Source organism: Geotrypetes seraphini, chromosome 1 (genome assembly GCF_902459505.1).
Source record: "Geotrypetes seraphini chromosome 1, aGeoSer1.1, whole genome shotgun sequence".
NCBI lineage: Eukaryota > Metazoa > Chordata > Amphibia > Gymnophiona > Dermophiidae > Geotrypetes > Geotrypetes seraphini.
In genome coordinates this window covers 129839671-129858189 of record NC_047084.1, presented here as the reverse complement: position 1 = coordinate 129858189, position 18519 = coordinate 129839671, and the positions used below count along the sequence as shown (strand labels likewise).

The window sequence follows — 18519 nt, the reverse complement described above, 5'->3', positions numbered from 1 at the left end:
TCGACACTGCCCTATCAAAACCCAAAATAATCAAATATGATGTTTCCCAGGGGGCTCTACTATCCTCTCTACTATTTAATTTCTACATTAAACCTGTCCTAGACATAACCCATAAATACCAAATCCAGATTCACTTGTTAGCTTATGACATCCAATTATATCTTTGACTCCCAGATCAAAAAACTCCTAAACTGCCTCTCAGATATAAAACTGGATGTCCGTTAACAAATTGCAGCTACATGCCTCCAAAACAGATCCTCAAAGAGTACTGCACTCACAACCGTCCCTCTCTTCTCTGGGAATCAACTACCTTAAGTGCAAAAGCCAAGCATGCAGCCTAGGGATACTCCTTGACTCTAACCTATCATTTTCCAACCATATCTCTCAGGTGGCCCCTTCCTTATTCTACTATCTGTGACAATTCTGAAAAATAAGGAACTGCTCCGAACCTGACTTTACCCAACTTCTCTCTGTTTTCGTCATCTTGCATGGACTACTGCAATGTGCTATTCATCGGACTTACTGCAAAGAATATACAGCATCTTCAACAGACTTCTAAAGAACCTTCACGCCCACTACTCCATCTCCCAGGATCTGTTGTCAGCCCATTGGTTACCCATAGCCAAATACTGCGTCTTTAAGGACTAGATGTTAGTGTACAAGTCCTTGCACAATATGGCACCCAACTACATGTCACCTAAGCTTCCTCCAAACAGACCACTTTGCTCCCAGAAGGAAACTTGCCTCCAAATACCTCCTAGTCATGCCCTTCAACTCCAGAATGCCAGACGATGATCCTATTTTCTACCGAGCCACTGGAATCAACTGCCCCTACAGATCAGATCCCTCGAACTTTAGAAAAACAATAAAAACTTATCTCTTCACCTAATGCCTGTATGGTTAAAAAAGGAATGTATGTTGAGTTAGATCCTCTGTATATGTGACGTTAGGAAGGCAAATTGTAAGCAGCTCAACCTGTTCTGAGCTCGTTGGGGAGAAATGGATATAAAACACATTCTCAAACATCCTAGAACTTGAACAACTTTTTCACAAGGTGGTGAGTGATTATTCTGCTGCTGTTTTAAAAAAGCGCTAATTACAATAAGTTGTTCTTTATGATTATATTTCAAGATCCTTGGGTATGTGTATCCGTAAAACTGTGTAATGTAATGTTTTGTGGCAGGTTGGTTCATTTGAGCATAATCTCACCACAGATCTTCTAAACCATCTGGTATTTGTGCAGAAAGTCTTCATGAAGGAGGTCAATGAAGTCATACAGAAAGTTTCAGGTAGGTGGAATAGGCTGACTATTGCTTTGTGACCTGCTTTTCTCAACTATTCCAAGAAGTTCTTTTACTAGATTATGCAAACCACAAATAGACATAATTCATCTTAGTTGCATATGAGAACTAATGTTGTAAAGTGTTTTGAGTCTTCATGCTGATCTATGCCACCAAATTCCAGTCTGTACTCTGCACCATGTTCTTGTAAATCTCTTCCTTCCATGGTATTTAATTTTTGGAGATTCAAATTTTTATGTCCAATACTATAAAACAAAGATAGTTCTGGACAAGCCATAACTCCATTTTACCTTTGCACTTTTGCATCAAGCTTTATTACACATTCTCCCTTTAAAACTTGCTGTAGATACAAATTACCTGCAGTGGTTGGATCTACAGCCTCAGCACCCTGGGGTTGTGGGTTCAAACCCCGCACTGCTCCTTGTGACCCTGGGCAAGTCACTTAATCCTCCATAGCCCCAGGTACCTTAGATAGATTGTGAGTCCACCGGGACAGAGAGGGAAAAATGCTTGAGTACCTGATTGTAAAAACCGCTTAGATAACCTTGATAGGCGGTATATAAAATCCTAATAAACTTGAAACTTGAACTCAAGTAATTTATTCAAGGAAACTAATGTATGCAAAGTTAAAATACAATTTATGGCTAAAAGTATGCAACTTGTGAAACATTACAAAGCAGTGGTCAGAAAACTGGTTTATATAAACAATTTGATAGGTTTAATAGCTTTAAAAACTGTCCTTTGTAAACACAGAATCCAGAGGTTTATTTATTCATTCTTTCTTACATTCACAATTTGCTATACCACTTTAACAAAACTCTGCAGCTAGATTTCTGCTAGGAAAATTGAAGTGGATGAGTGCCACCCCACTACTGAAAGAGTTATATTGGCTCCTGATTGAAAGCAGAGTGAAATTCAAGATCATGTTGCTGACACACAAAATCATTCATCTTTCAGAACCACAATACCTAGCAAACAGAATTGACAACCATAAACCAACTCGTGCCCTATGCTCGAGCCTAGAATACCTATTGGAAATACCCTCCTTCAGAGACATCAAATACAAAAGCGTCAGGAAAAGAATGTTCTCGGTGATGGTCCCAATGTGGTGGAACTCCCTTCAGAGGGAATTAAAACTAGAAAAGGACACTAAAAATTTAAGAAAGGAATAAAGACAGAACACTTTAGCAAATAAAGAAACAATTAGGGGGAATAGCAACATGGAGGAAACAGCAGGTTTCTACCCACTTGGAACATGAAATAATAATAATAATAATAACTTTATTTTTGTATACCGCTATACCACAAACAGTTCAAATCGGTTTACAGGGGAAGAGACTGTACATATACAGCGAAGATACAGAGTAATTGCTAACCAGTTTTCAATTACAAGGAGGGTGAACTCATGAATAATACAAAGAAAAATGAATATATGATGCACAGAAACTATAATAATACTATATGTACATAGATTTTATAAATAGGTAAGATATACATATATTTCACTCATGTATTGTAACACCTTTACTGAAGCTCATGTACTGTAGCACCTTTACTGAAGCTCATGTAAACCACTCTGAAATGACTCCCCAGTCATTAGTAGCGGTCTAGAAGCTTCTAATAAACATAAACTAACATTGCAGGACAAAGCAGCATACAGACCAAACTAGAAAAAGGATAGACAGGGTAAGAAGAAAAGGAGGGGGAGGGGTGTATGTTAAAGGTCATATTAAAGCCACACAATTGCAAGATCTGCAGGAAGAGGCACTGTGGGTCAAACTAGAAAGAGGGAATGGAAAATCTGTTTACATTGGACAGACAGAAGAAACATAGAAACATGATGACAGATAAAGGTCAAATGGCCAGCATCCATTATCTCCTCTTCTCCCTAAGAGAATCCATGTGCCTGTCCCAAGCTTTTTTGAATTCAGAGACTATTCCACGCATCTAATGCACTTTCTGTAAAAATGTATTTCCTTAGATTACTCTTAACTTTATTCCATGTCCTCTCACCGGAGTTTCCGTTCAACTGAAAGAGATTCACCTCATATGTATTTATGTGATGTAGGTATTTAAAAATCACTATCATATCTTTGCCTTATGACGTAGACCACCAACCATTTTAGTAGCCTTCCTCTGGACATAACATAAAAAACACTTGTATACCGCATAACCCTTAAGTTCTATGCGGTTCACAAAAGAATTAGTGAAAACAATAAGTGGATACATCAATTACCCAAAAATCTAGAGAACAAATATGTTTTTAAAAGTCATCTAAATTGATGATAGGTGTTTGAAGACATAATTAAATGCCGCCTGATATTGTGTTTTATCTAATCCAAATTTTTGTTGCAATTGTGAAAAACTAAGCAGTGATCCATTTACTATTACATCTTTTAAAGTTTGAAGCAGGCCATTCAGGAAGGGTTCCCTGAATGGAAGAATCTTAACACTCAATATAGTTTACCAATCCTTTGTTTTCAAGCGGATTTTCTAGGACACCAAGCCGCAAAATGGTATAAGAAAATAAACGAATTTTTAAACAAAAAAAAGAGATCAGGACTTAGGGATATTTGGAGTATTGAGAAAGGACAGATAATTTCTCCATCTCAATGGCAAAAATTTTGGTCCTGGAGAATACATACTACAAGATCAGCATCTATGAGTCAAACATGGTTGTTTTTATTACATAGAGTTTTATGGACCCCTACGAGATTACAAAAATTAGATAGTAGTAGATCTAATAGATGCTGGCATTGTAAGATAGAAGTGGGGACATTAGACCATTTACTATTCTTTTGTCCCTGCATTAATTCCTTTTGGAAATTAATTTGGCCCCAAATTAATAATTTATTAGAAAATCATGTTGGACTATCATATGATACAATATTATTTGGAACAGCAATGAGAACACAAAGTCCGATTTCTGCTGATAATAATAAACTTTTATTAATTTTAACAGGGGTAGCCATACAGCAAATTACTCAGAATTGGAAGGATTACACTAAATTGAATTACACTTTTTGGTGGAATTCAATTTGTCATATATATAAAATGGAAAAAGTATTGGCATTACAACAAGGTTATATTAACAAATTTAATAAAATATGGAGACCATTGACAATTTATTCCACTGATCAGATATAATAACACATGTATAGAACATATAGAAGGGGTAGGGAGGGAAAACTATTGTAATATTAATATGATATAAATTCTGAAAAAGGGTTTATTTAATTCACATTGTAAGAAAATTTAATGATAATTTCAAGTGTTTTTTTGTATAATTGAATGTATTACATGTATTTCACTTGATGTAAGAATTTAAAAAAAAAGAATAAAAAATATTTATACAAAAAAAAAAAAATGCCGCCTGATAGGAGAAAAGGTGATGATGATACCTTTTAAATTTACAGCCCTTGATTGATGGAAAATAAAATAAAACATGAGAGTGTCTATGATGCTTTGACCTAACAAATGTAAATGAATTAACAAGATAATTTGGTGCAAGAACTGCCAACACCTTGAAGCAGAAACAGCCAAATTTAAACATTACATGAGCGTCAACCAGCAGCCAAAAATCAAATGGACATCTCTGTGAAAGTGCGGTCTCTAGAATAGCACACAATATTCTAAATGAGGGCTTACCAGAGTCTTATACAGGGTCATAAATACCTCCTTGTTCCTACTAGCCTTTCCCACCAAGCATCTTTCTAGTTTTTGCCGTCACCTTTCAACCTGTTTTGCCACCTTAAAATCATCACATACTCCCACACCCAAACCTTGCTCCTCTTTCAAGCACAAAATTTGTTCACCCCCTAAACTGTACCGTTCTGTCGGGGTTTTACAGCCCAAATGCATGACCTTGCATTTCTTAGCATTAAATCTTAGCTGCCAAATTTCAGACCATTCCTTAAGTTTCATTAGGTCTTCCTCACATTATCTGCACCATCAGAGTTGTCTACTCAACCAGTTCCTGACTCAGTTAAAAGGTTGTAGGCAAGAAACTCCCCAGCCCCTTTATGTCCTGTCTGTCTGTTCTCTTCTGAGCAAGGACCATCTATTACATGTTAAATGTACAACACTGTGTACGTCTTTCAGCACTATAGAGAGATAAATAGTAGTAGTAACCGCAGCTCGTCACTTTGGGACCCATTCTCAAGGGTACTCAGTTTATTTATTAGATGTCTGTGTGCAACACAGTCATATGCTTTGCTAAAATCTAAATAAACCACATCTAGCGCACAACCTCTATTCAATTCTCTGCTCACCAAGCCAAAAAAATTGATCAAATTTGTCTGATAAGACCTACCTCTAGTGAATCCATGTTGCCTCCGTTCTGTAATCCACAGGGTTCCAGAAACTTCACCATTCTCTGTTTTAAAAGCGTTTCCATTCATTTGTTTACTACAGAAATCAGACTTCCTTCTTCCGTACTTCCACTTTTGTGGCAAGGGACCACATCTACCCTTCTTCAGTCCTCCGGTACCACTCCCGGAGCATTGAAAAGGTCAGCCAGCGGAGCTGCCAGAACTTCCCTAAGTTCATTCAGTACACTCAGATGTACACCATCCGGCCCCATCGCTTTATTCAAGTTTGTTCAACAGCCTCCTATGAGGAACTGTATCAAAGGCTTTGCTGAAATCCAAGTAAATTACATCTAGCATATGTCCTCGAGAGCTAGATCAAGGACATATGCTAGATGTAATTTACTTGGATTTCAGCAAAGCCTTTGATACAGTTCCTCATAGGAGGCTGTTGAACAAACTTGAAGGGCTGAAGTTAGGACCCAAAGTGGTGAACTGGGTCAGAAACTGGCTGTCGGACAGACGCCAGAGGGTAGTGGTTAATGGAAGTCGCTCGAAGGAAGGAAAGGTGACTAGTGGAGTCCCTCAGGGTTCGGTGCTGGGGCCAATCCTGTTCAATATGTATGTGAGTGACATTGCTGAAGGGTTAGAAGGAAAAGTGTGCCTTTTTGCAGATGATACCAAGATTTGTAACAGAGTAGACACCGAAGAGGGAGTGGAAAATATGAAAAAGGATCTGCAAAAGTTAGAGGAATGGTCTAATGCCTGGCAACTAAAATTCAATGCAAAGAAATGCAGAGTAATGCATTTGGGGATTAATAATAGGAAGGAACCGTATATGCTGGGAGGAGAGAAGCTGATATGCACGGACGGGGAGAGGGACCTTGGGGTGTTAGTGTCCGAAGATCTAAAGGCGAAAAAACAGTGTGACAAGGCAGTGGCTGCTGCCAGAAGGATGCTGGGCTGTATAAAGAGAGGCGTAGTCAGTAGAAGGAAGAAGGTGTTGATGCCCCTGTACAGGTCATTGGTAAGGCCCCACTTGGAGTATTGTGTTCAATTTTGGAGACCATATCTGGCGAAGGACGTAAGAAGACTTGAGGCGGTCCAGAGGAGGGCGACGAAAATGATAGGAGGCTTGCGCCAGAAGACGTATGAGGAGAGACTGGAAGCCCTGAATATGTATACCCTAGAGGAAAGGAGAGACAGGGGAGATATGATTCAGACATTCAAATACTTGAAGGGTATTAACGTAGAACAAAATCTTTTCCAGAGAAAGGAAAATGGTAAAACCAGAGGACAAAATTTGAGGTTGAAGGGTGGTAGATTCAAAGGCAATATTAGGAAATTCTACTTTACGGAGAGGATGGCGGATGCCTGGAATGCGCTCCCGAGAGAGGTGGTGGAGAGTAAAACTGTGACTGAGTTCAAAGAAGCATGGGATGAACACAAAGGATCTAGAATCAGAAAATAAGATTAAATATTGAACTAAAGCCAGTACTGGGCAGACTTGCACGATCTGTGTCTGTATATGGCCGTTTGGTGGAGGATGGGCTGGGGAGGGCTTCAATGGCTGGGAGGGTGTAGATGGGCTGGAGTAAGTCTTAACAGAGATTTCGGCAGTTGGAACCCAAGCACAGTACAGGGTAAAGCTTTGGATTCTTGCCCAGAAATAGCTAAGAAGAAAAATTTTAAAATTTAAATTGAATCAGGTTGGGCAGACTGGATGGACCATTCGGATCTTTATCTGCCGTCATCTACTATGTTACTATGTTATTCAACTTTAGTTTAGCTAGGTCCTCATGAACACAATTCTCTGAAAATCAATCAGGGTCTACCAGCTCCAGTCATATTTGCTTTTGTCTTCTTCAGTTGCACTCCTGGCACTTCAGCTGTGAACATACATTTGTGTTCAGAACAGAAATATTTGTTAAGCAATTCAGCCTTATCTTTATCAGCTTCTACATATTCCTCCCCTTCATCTTTGAGTCTCACAATGCCAGTTTTGCACTTCCTTCTATCACTAATATATCTAAAAAAAAGTTTTGTCCCCTCCTGTTTCACCAGATATTTTTTATTCCATTTGCATCTTTGCTTTCCTGTCTACTCGACCAGCCTCTCTTAAGTTTTCCAGATATTTTTGCCTGTCTTCTTTCTGTGATCTTATGTAGTTAGGGAAAAAGAGGATAGTTTTCATAATCTTTTCAGCTACTAATTTGGAGAACCAACGTGGCCTTTTTTTCCTCTTACTTTTACTTACTTTCCTTACAAAATGGTTTGTTGTCCTTACAGTAGCTCCTTTCAGCTTTGTCCACTGCTTTCCTATTTCTTCCAGATGTTCCCATCCAGACAACAATCCCAATCTGAACAAAGTTAGGTTTTTGAAAGTCTAGAACCTTCACTTTTGAATGAGCCCTCTCTATAATAAGTCCAGTATGGCCCCGTCCCACATGGTTCTATTACCAACTGCTGCAACAGTTTTCCTTGTAGAGAATCCAGGATCTCTTTACTTTTAGGAGATCCTGTAATAGGGATACCCCAATCAACATCTGGCATATTAAAATCACCTATTAGTAGTACTTCCCATTTTACAGCTATATTTTGAATGGATGAGAACATCTAGAAGAAATAAGAAAGTCAGAAAAATTAAGAGGAAAAGAAGGCTGCTTTGGTTCTCAAAAGTATTAACTGAGAAGGTAAGGAAAAAGAAGTTAGCTTTCATAAACTACAAAAGATCACAGAAAGAAGGAGACAGGCAAAAATATTTAGAAAAATTGAGAGGTTGGTCAAGTAGTCAGGAAAGCAAAGATGTAAATGGAAGAAAAAAATAGTTGATATGGTAAAATGGAGGAGCAAGACATTTTTTACATATATTAGTGATAGGAAGAAGTACTAAAGTGATATTGTGAGACTCAAAGTTGAAGTGGAGAAATATGTAGAAGCTGATAAAGATAAGACTGAAATGCTTAACAAATATTTATGTGCACGAAAGAGGAGTGGGACTTTGATATGATAGTATGTGATGATCTAAAGGTGGCGAAACAGACTGAAAAGGTGTAAAAAAACTCCATTAATTGATAGAAAAGTGAAAACAAACATACAAGAACACTTTTGGAAGGAATACCCTCAATTTCAAAAATTCTTAAGTGAAAGCCCTAAAATTTCAGGAACATGAGCCAGAAGTATAAGAATAAATGTTTTGTAGCTTGATGATGATGTCTTCCCATTTTATGCAAGATTAGCAAAGATAAATGATAAAGATTTAGCATTTTACTTTTAGAATATATTTCTATATAAGATATAACTAGTTTGTTGACGTGGAGATGGCTTGCCAAGGAGGATCTTTTTTTGCTTTAGAATGAGGAGTCTTGAGAAATGCAGTTGGATAACAGTCATTTTCAATCTCTTTGCAGGAGGAGAGCAACCTATTCCTCTTTGGAATGAACATGAGGGCACAACAGATGGCGAGAAAATTCTCCTCTACTCATTAAACCTGCGATTTAAGGTGGTGGTAAAGCAATGATTATACATATTGGAACTTAAATACATTTAGAATCTTAACCCTTTATTTGGCATTGTTGCTCAGAAATAACATGTGTCTTCTATGGCTCTTAGGAGAGATCTGCATCTCCAAATGCCTGTTAGTTGACACTTTTGCTCTCTTTCAACATCAAGTTATATAAAGCAGCCATTTCACCATCTGCCATTTGAAGGGTTAATATGCTTCACATGCTAACACCTTGGAAATGTGTATGCAGCATACCCTCTCTCTTGAATGATTAAACAACTCCTTTCTGGTGCCTGCACATTTTACATTGGATAGATCACAAGCAAGATAGCACTTAGATATCATCATTTGATAGAGATTACTGTATTTTTCACTCCATAAGACACACTTTTTTTCCACCCAAAAGTGAGTGGAAATGTTGATGCGTCTTATGCAGTGAAGATACATATTTTTTCCACCACCCCTGTACCTTTTTTAATTCCCCTTATAGCCTGGAGGTCCAGCGTGTATCGACATAGGCAGGCACAAACTTTCCGCGGTCCTGACTGGGCCCGAGCCGCTTCCTAAATGACTGCCGGCAGTTCTTGTGGGACTTGCGAGAATTCGCGGCAGCCAATCAGCAAGCGGCACGGGACCAGTCAGGAGTGTGGAAAGCTCGCGCCTGCCTGTGCTAATACACGCTGGACCACCAGGCTATAAAGGGGATTTTAAAAGGTACAACTGGCTGCTTGCTCACCAGGGTTATCAGAACCCAACCCTGGGGTCTGTCTTTTAGTACTTTGTGCTCACTATCCATATCGGATGTTAGCTCCTGATGGGGGGAGAGTGTCTTGAGAGACAGAGGGAAGGCCCCAGCGGGGAAGGCTGCGAAGCAGCATGTTCAGTGCTGCTGCTGCTGTTTGAAACAGAGGTATGTCTGCCTTGCGATGGGAGGGTCAGACGGGTACTGCTGCGCGGGATGGGAAGGATGGATGAAAAGATGCTGAGCAAGGGGATGGGTGAGAGGGGAGGAAAGATGCTGTATATTGGGCGGGGGAAGAAAGCGCAGTCACCGGTCAATTGGGGTGTGTCATGGACATTCAGGGGCTTCAGGGGTTGATCAAACTAGGGCTTATTTTCGGGGTAGGTCTTATTTTTGAGGAAACTTGATAGAAACATGATGGCAAATAAAGGCCAAATGGCCCATCTAATCTGCCCATCCGCAGTAAAACATTATCTCTTTCTCTCTTTAAGAGATCACACATGCCTATCCCAGGCCTTCTTGAATTCAGACACAGTCTCTGTCTCCACCACGTCTTCTGGAAGATTGTTCTACGCATCTACCACCCTTTCTGTTAAAAAGTATTTCCTTAGATTACTCTGGAGCCTGTCACTTCTTAACTTCATCCTATACCCTCTCATTCCAGTGCTTCCTTTCAATTTCAAGAGACTGGACTCATGCACACTTATGCCACATAGGTATTTAAATGTCTCTATCATATCTCCTCCCGCCTTTCCTCTAAAGTATACATATTGAGATCTTTAAGACTGTCCTCATATGCTTTATTATGAAGACCATGTGCCATTGTAATAGCCTTCCTCTGGGCCGACTCCATCCTTTTTTATATTTTTGTGAAGATGGGGTCTCCAGAATTGTACACAATATTCTAAATGAGGTATCACCAGAGTCTTATACAGGGGCATCAATACCTCCTTTTTCCTACTGGCCATACCTCTCCATAAGCAACCAGGCATCCTTCTAGCTTTCACCATCACCTTTTCAACCTGTTTGGCCACCTTAAGATCATCACATACAATCACCCCCAGGTCCCTCTGTCTTCTGTCATGCACATAAGTTCTTCACCCCCTTTTTTTTTTTTTTTTTTTTAATTTCTTTATTCATTTTTTCATATTACAACAAGTGTATCAGAAAAATACATATAATCTTATAAACATACACTTTATTTTCTTTCATGAATACTTTAAGTACAATATATTATATTTATATTTTTATAATGTTTTAGATAATATGTAAATCATTTAATATGTATGACAAATATAAATAAAATAACCCCCCCCCCCCAAACCCTCCCTTCGTATTTCAGAAACTCTAACCTAATACTTTAAAATACATTAATTAATTCATACATATTGTAAGGTAAATGAAATAATACCCACCCACATCCCCATTTACCAATTCTCTTATTATGGGAAAATGTTATTAATCATTACAAAAATCTGTACCGTTCCTTTCAGTTTTTGCAGCCCAAATGCATGACCTTGCATTTCTTAGCATTAAATTTTAGCTACTAAATTTCAGACCATTCTTCAAGATTTCCTAGGTCTTTCATCATGTTATTCACATCATCTGGGGTGTCTACAGTATTGCAGCAAATTTTGGTATCATTAGCAAAGAGTCAAATCTTACCTGACAGCCCTTCAGCAATATCGCTTATAAAAATGTTAAAAAGAACAGGCCCAAGAACAGAACCTTGAGGCACACCACTGGTAACATCCTTTTCCTCAGAGCAATCTCCACTGAATACTACCCTCTGTCATCTTCCACTTAACCAGTTCCTGACCCAGCCCATCACTTTGGGGACTATGCCAAGAACACTCCGTTTATTTATTAGACGTCTGTGTGATACACTGTCAAAGGCTTTGCTAAAATCTAAATATACCACATCTAGTGATCTCTCTCTATACCCAATTCTCTGGTCACCTAGTCAAAGAAATTGATCATAGAAACATAGAAGATGACGGCAGAAAAGGGCTACAGCCCATCAAGTCTGCCCACTCTGCTTACCCACCCCCTGTCTATGCCCTAATGACCCAATTTTCTTATCTTGACCCTCGTAGGGATCCCACATGGGTAACCCATTTATTCTTAAAGTCTGGCACACTGTCAGCCTTGATCACCTGCACTGGAAGCTTGTTCCAATGATCAACCACTCTCTCTGTGAAGAAATACTTTCTGGTGTCGCCATGAAATTTTCCACCCCTGAGTTTGAGCGGGTGCCCTCTTGTGGCCGAGGGTCCCTTGAGAAAGAAAATATCATCTTCCACTTCGACACGTCCCGTGAGGTACTTAAATGTTTCGATCATGTCTCCCCTCTCCCTACGTTCCTCGAGAGTGTAGAGCTGCAATTTGTTCAGTCTCTCTTCATACGAGAGACCCTTGAGCCCCGAGATCATCCTGGTGGCCGTCCGCTGAACCGATTCAATTCTGCACAGATCTTTACTGTAATGTGGCCTCCAGAATTGCACACAGTAATCCAGATGAGGTCTCACCATGGCCCTGTACAACGGCATTATGACTTTAGGCTTTCGGCTGACAAAACTTCTATTGATACAACCCAATATCTGCCTTGCCTTAGATGAAGCCTTCTCCACTTGATTGGCAGTTTTCATATCTGCTCTGATGATTACTCCTAAATCTCGTTCTGCTGAAGTTTCTCCATTCAAGAAGTATTTTCATCAGGATCTTGCTGCCTGAGCTCCTTATGTCGCCACCAAAACCGGCGAAAAACAAAACCGCTCCACCCACGCCGCTCGGAGGGAAGAGACTGAAACCCGATCCGAGCACGCCGGAGAAAATGGCGCTGAAGACCGACGAGGCTTCCCTTGACCTGCTCCTGAAGGAAATAAGATCACTCCGAGGCATTATACAGGAGCAGGTTGAAGAAACTAAGCTTTTAAGAGGTGAAATTGAGGCAATTAACTCTCAATTTGTAGATGCCCGTCATCGCCTGGATGCCCTGGAGGAAAAAACGTCTGCCATTCCTTCACTACAAGAAAAGGTAACCAAACATGACAAACTGATTACTACTTTACAGAGAGACTATGAAGATCTTTCTAATCGCAGTAGAAGATCCAATGTAAGAATTATTGGGCTGCCTGAATCATCGGAGGGCTCTGATATGGCTTCCTTTCTCTCTACTTTCCTGCCTGCTACCCTGGGGCTTGTCTTTTCACCGCCGCTAGAAATAGAGCGTGCTCACCGCGTGCCATCTCACCTCTCTCCACATGCCACTTCTCCCAGACCCATAGTGGCTAAGATGCTCAGATTTCAGCATGCGCTGCAAATTCTCACAGCAGCAAAATCTAAATCCCAGCTCTTACATCAAGGCAGGAAGTTCTTCATTGTGCCAGATCTTGCAAAAACCACAGCTTTGAAGAGAAAAGCATTTCTGTCCCACCGGCAGGAGCTTAAAGATATTGGAGCCAAGTATGGTCTTATGTACCCTGCCAGGATGAAAGTGACTTACAATAACCGTACCACCTCCTATACTGATCCCGAGGAATTGGCTGCATTTCTGGATTCTTTGAAAATGAACTGACATGCTGTGCTACTGATGTCTTTGATTGCCTCTGTTTCTGATGTTATAAATTGCATATACATAATTGTATAATTCACTGTTACTCACTGTTCGTGTGGATAAGCACACCACTCTCAGGTTTCTCAAATTGAGTGGGTGTGGAGTAATGCAAACTGTTCTATATGTGTTGCTCCTCCGTGCTCACAGGAGCACCCTTAAACTGTTTCATCTCATGCATGATAGTAAGGTCTTTATTTTTTCTGACCTTGTATCGTGCTTTCATTGCTAGTCTACTTACTCTTACTCATATTCTTATGCTCTCTTTATTTCCTCTCTCTGGCAGGAGTGTCTACCTGATATCCTGGTTATATTATTTGTCTGTTTCCCATAAAGGTGATATTTACTATGTCCTAACATTGCTTGCAACAGACTATGGCTGATTTACATGTCTTTTCTTTTAATGTGAACGGTTTGAACCATCCCATTAAAAGGAAAAAGATAGCTAACTATGTGTTTAATAAGCATCCTGATGTGATTTATTTACAGGAGACCCACCTCCCGCCTGCTGCCGCCTCTAAATTTAAGTTGAAAGGATATTCCACCCATTTGTATTCCCCTGCAACTCAGAGGAAGAAAAATGGGATATCAATATTTCTCAGTGACAAGCTATCCCCGGTTATTCATTCTGTTAAAACCGACTCTGACGGAAGGTGGTGTCTGGTACATGCTGCGTTGCACTCAATAGATTTTGTGCTCCTTAATATTTACGCTCCTGTTTTGGATCATCCGGACTTTTTCAAAGATCTTCAGCTGGCGTTAGTTGAATATAGTTCTTGCTCTCTGATATTAGGAGGTGACTTCAACCAAATTCAGGACATTTATATAGACCGATCATCCTCTTGCAGACCCTCAAAATCCAGATCTTTCTCAGCCTTACATGCTTTAATGGAAGCCTTCTCCCTTGTAGATCCATGGCGTTTACTGCACCCGAAAGGTAGAGAGTACTCTCATTTTTCACCACCACACAACACTTACTCAAGAATTGATTTCTTTCTTCTTTCCCCCTCACTCATTCAAGACGTAACAAATACTATCATTCATCCAATATCTCTTACAGATCACGCAGCCATTTCCTTACATTTAACTATCTCGGCCTCACGCAAAGAATCTCCATCTTGGCGACTTAATAATGCCTTACTTTTAGATGATGCAATAGTGGACAAAATCAAATCTTTTACCACGGAATTTTTTGAAATTAACACCAAAGATTCAGAAACCTGTCCTGCTATTGTTTGGGAAGCTTACAAAGCCTCTCTCAGAGGTGAATTGATTAAACTTGCTTCCTGGAAAAAAAAAACAATCCTCCCATAAAGAAAAAGAATTGGAAATCTCTATCAAAAACTTAGAACTGCAACATATGTCCACTCATTTACATGACCCATCCATGTTCCAACGCATTCAAAATCTTAAATATGAATATAATACCCTGGTTTCCCACACAGCCCGGCATGATATTTTCATTTCCTCCTCCGGTCACTATATGGGAGATAATCTTATGGGTCGCCCTTTAGCTAGGTACCTTAAAACTAAATCAAAACGTTTGCACATCTCAGCTATTCAAGACTCATCAGGACACTTAGCTAGAACCAGATCTCTGATTTCTTCCCAATTTGAAAAATTTTATACTGCTTTATATCAATCTGAGCTTTCAACCTCTGAATCGGACATAGATTCTTTCCTCGCCTCCTTAACTCACCCGACTGTATCGGAATCTATTAAAACAAAACTGGATGCTCCCATCACCACGTCTGAGATTGAAACTGCTATATCCTCCTTACCCACTGGGAAAGCCCCAGGTCCGGATGGCTTTACTAATGAATTTTTCAAAAGTTTCCGAGCTCTCTTGGCGCCTCAACTCCTCACGTATTATGATTTTCTCCACTCCACTCCGGATAAACAGTTTAATTTCGCTGAGGCCACTATTGTAGTTATCCCTAAACCAGAACGTGATGCTACTTTGGTTAAAAATTTTCGTCCTATCTCTCTCCTTAATTTGGATTACAAAATTATGGCAAAACTACTCGCATTAAGACTCACCACAGTGATCCCAACCCTAGTACACAAAGATCAAACAGGATTCATCAAACAAAGATACATAGGAGATAATTTACGCTTATTTCACCATATCAATGCTCATGCCAAAACACTGTCGGATCCTGTGATTGGTCTAGCCATTGATGCTGAGAAAGCCTTCGACCGAGTGGAGTGGCCATTCTTATTCCGAGTACTGAAATGGTATCATTTTGGTCCTTTCTTCACAGATTGGATAGAAACACTATATAGACAACCCACAACTCGTATCTTGATTAACAACTCTCTCTCTAACAAATTCCCCCTTCATAGAGGCACCCGTCAAGGCTGTCCCCTTTCGCCGTTGTTATTTGACTTGGCACTGGAACCTCTCCTGTCAGCTATCCGACAATGTCCCCTAATTAAGGGTATCCCCTTGTCCACTCGAGACATTAAACTAGCTGCCTATGCTGACGACATCCTCCTCTTTCTCAGGGATCCTCTCATCTCCTTACCCCATCTTATTAACACTGTCTCTTAATACTCTCAACTCTCTGGATATTCTGTTAATTGGGAGAAATCAGAGATCTTTCCTCTCAATGACCATATCTCCTCCTCAGATCTGGCTCAATTTCCTTTTTCATGGTCACAGGGAGCTGTGAAATATTTGGGGGTCCTAATTCATAAAGATCCAGTACACGCCCAAGATCTTAACATATCCAAAATCAAAAATTTAGTTTCAAACACTACAACTCGCTGGTCCCCACTTTATTTGTCATGGTGGGGTAGAATAGCCTCCATTAAAATGACTCTAGCCCCACAAATTAATTACACCCTTTCCATGCTTCCCCTCCTATGCCGGAAAACATTATTTCACTGGCTCAATGGAAAAATCTCTGAATTTATTTGGAACAAGAAAAAACCCCGTATTGCTCTCGCCAAGCTGAAGGCCTCTAAGAATAATGGCGGATTAAATCTACCAGATTTTTATTATTATTACATCGCATCTTTAGCCAAATATGGAGCTCATTGGATCGTTGATTCTAATCCTCAGGATCAACCAGCATGGTTTGAAATGGAACGCTTTTTATGTGCACCACTACACGTTTCCTGCTTCCTTACAGTGTCAGTACCTAGACACTTGAGAAGGTATTCTTTATTGAGTGCAACGCAGCATGCTTTTCATCTTCTAGATGCAACAGCTGAGATTTCTGTTAGCGAAAGCCCACTCATGTCCCTCTGGAATAATTCTAAAATTCAAAATAAGGGTAGATCCCTCTCATGGAAGAGATGGCAGCGGGCGGGTGTCGAGTTTGCCCATCAGTTGATTTCCTCCACCTCATTCGTTCCTTTTGATAATTTTTGCTCTACATATTCACTTCCATCCTCCATACATTCCCAATGGCTTATGCTTACTGGAATACTGTCTAAGGTACATATGCGCTCTGACTTTATGACCTCTATCCACACTGTTCGCCACTGGTCTTCTCTGGCCTTAATGAAGGGTAGAGCGATATCTCTTTTTTATAGTATTCTAAGGGACCACTCTTTCACCTTTTCACTTCAATCAATGAACCATTGGGACTCGATTCTGCAGACTACGCTTTCTGATATAGATTGGGAACTTTTCTGGTCCTCCACAAATCGTCCTCTCCTATCTTCCAGAGTCTCGCAATCAATGTTCTTCGTTATGTGGAATGCAGTATGGACCCCATTTCGCATGTGGAAAGCGAAGCTAAAACAAGACTCTACCTGCTGGAATTGTTTGAAAGAGTCTGGAACTATTGACCACATGCTTTTTCATTGTACTATGGTTCACTCCTTCTGGATTCGTATTTGGGACACTATAAAATCTATTACTAAGTGTTCAGAAGAAATTTCCATGGACATTGTAATTCTTCGTTCTCAACACCCTTGTTTCGCACAAACAAACTGCCCACCTAAACTCATTGATGCCATGTTTGTAACAGCTCTTATGCATATTCTTAAAAATTGGAAATCATCCTCGTTACTTGACTACACCTTTTGGTGGAACTCTCTGTCCATGTATCATAAATTTGAATCTTATGCATATGAGAAGAACATGATTTCTCGACTCTCCACAAACATGGTGCGAAATAAATCACCTTGGTCATTCTTAGATTCATATGTTCATTCTAACCAGTAGACACTTCTGCCTCTTTATCTATCTATCTGTCTCTCTCCCTCTTTCTTTCCTTCTCTCTTATTTCATTCTCTCTGCTTTTCTGCCTTTCATATATCTTCTATTAGCAGTTACGCATACCCTGGATTCTTTTATTAATCTGGTTGTATGTAAATGACTGTAAATATGGACTTTTTCTACACCAATATTTCTTATTCAGATTTTGTGTGTTTGAACTGCTTTCTGTATATTTCTTATAATATTCAATAAAAATTATTGAACTAAAAAAAAAAAAAAGAAGTATGTCTGCATGGATTTCCGCTTCTGAGGTGCATGACCTTACGTTTCTTAGCATTGAAGCCTAGCTGCCAGGTTGAGAACCAACTTTCCAATGTAAGCAGATCCTGCGCCATATAATTCTGTAAACTGCATTCACTTACTATATTACATAGTTTGGCATCATCGGCGAATAGTGTTATTTTACCTTGAAGCCCTTGAGTCAGATCCCCTATGAATATGTTGAAAAGGAGTGGACCCAGGACCGAGCCCTGCGGCACTCCACTGGTCACCTCCGATGTTTTAGAGAGGGTACCATTAACCACCACCCTCTGAAGTCTGCCACTCAGCCAATCATTGACCCATGCAGTTAGTGTCTCTCCTAACCCCATCGATTCCATCTTGCTTAGCAGTCTGCGGTGTGGGACACTGTCAAAAGCTTTACTGAAGTCCAGGCACACGACGTCCTAAGACTCTCCCAGGTCCAACTTTCTTGTTACCCAGTCAAAGAAGCTGATGAGATTGGATTGGCAGGACCTACCCTTGGTGAATCCATGCTGACTGGGATCCCGAAGATTCCCTTTATTCAAGATCGTGTCCAATTTGCTTTTAATTAGTG

At 39.9% G+C, this 18519-nt stretch overlaps 1 protein-coding gene across 9 annotated transcripts in view; it reads left to right on the top strand.

The window, feature by feature from the left end:
• KIAA1109 (KIAA1109 ortholog) overlaps positions 1–18519 on the top strand; it is a 908505-nt gene that overhangs the window by 542914 nt on the left and 347072 nt on the right. For all 9 annotated transcript variants that reach the window (XM_033938537.1, XM_033938601.1, XM_033938589.1 and 6 more), the window contains 2 exons: positions 1184–1289; positions 9019–9110. In XM_033938537.1, coding sequence (XP_033794428.1) covers positions 1184–1289; positions 9019–9110 — 198 coding nt within the window. The remainder of the gene's footprint in view (positions 1–1183; positions 1290–9018; positions 9111–18519) is intronic.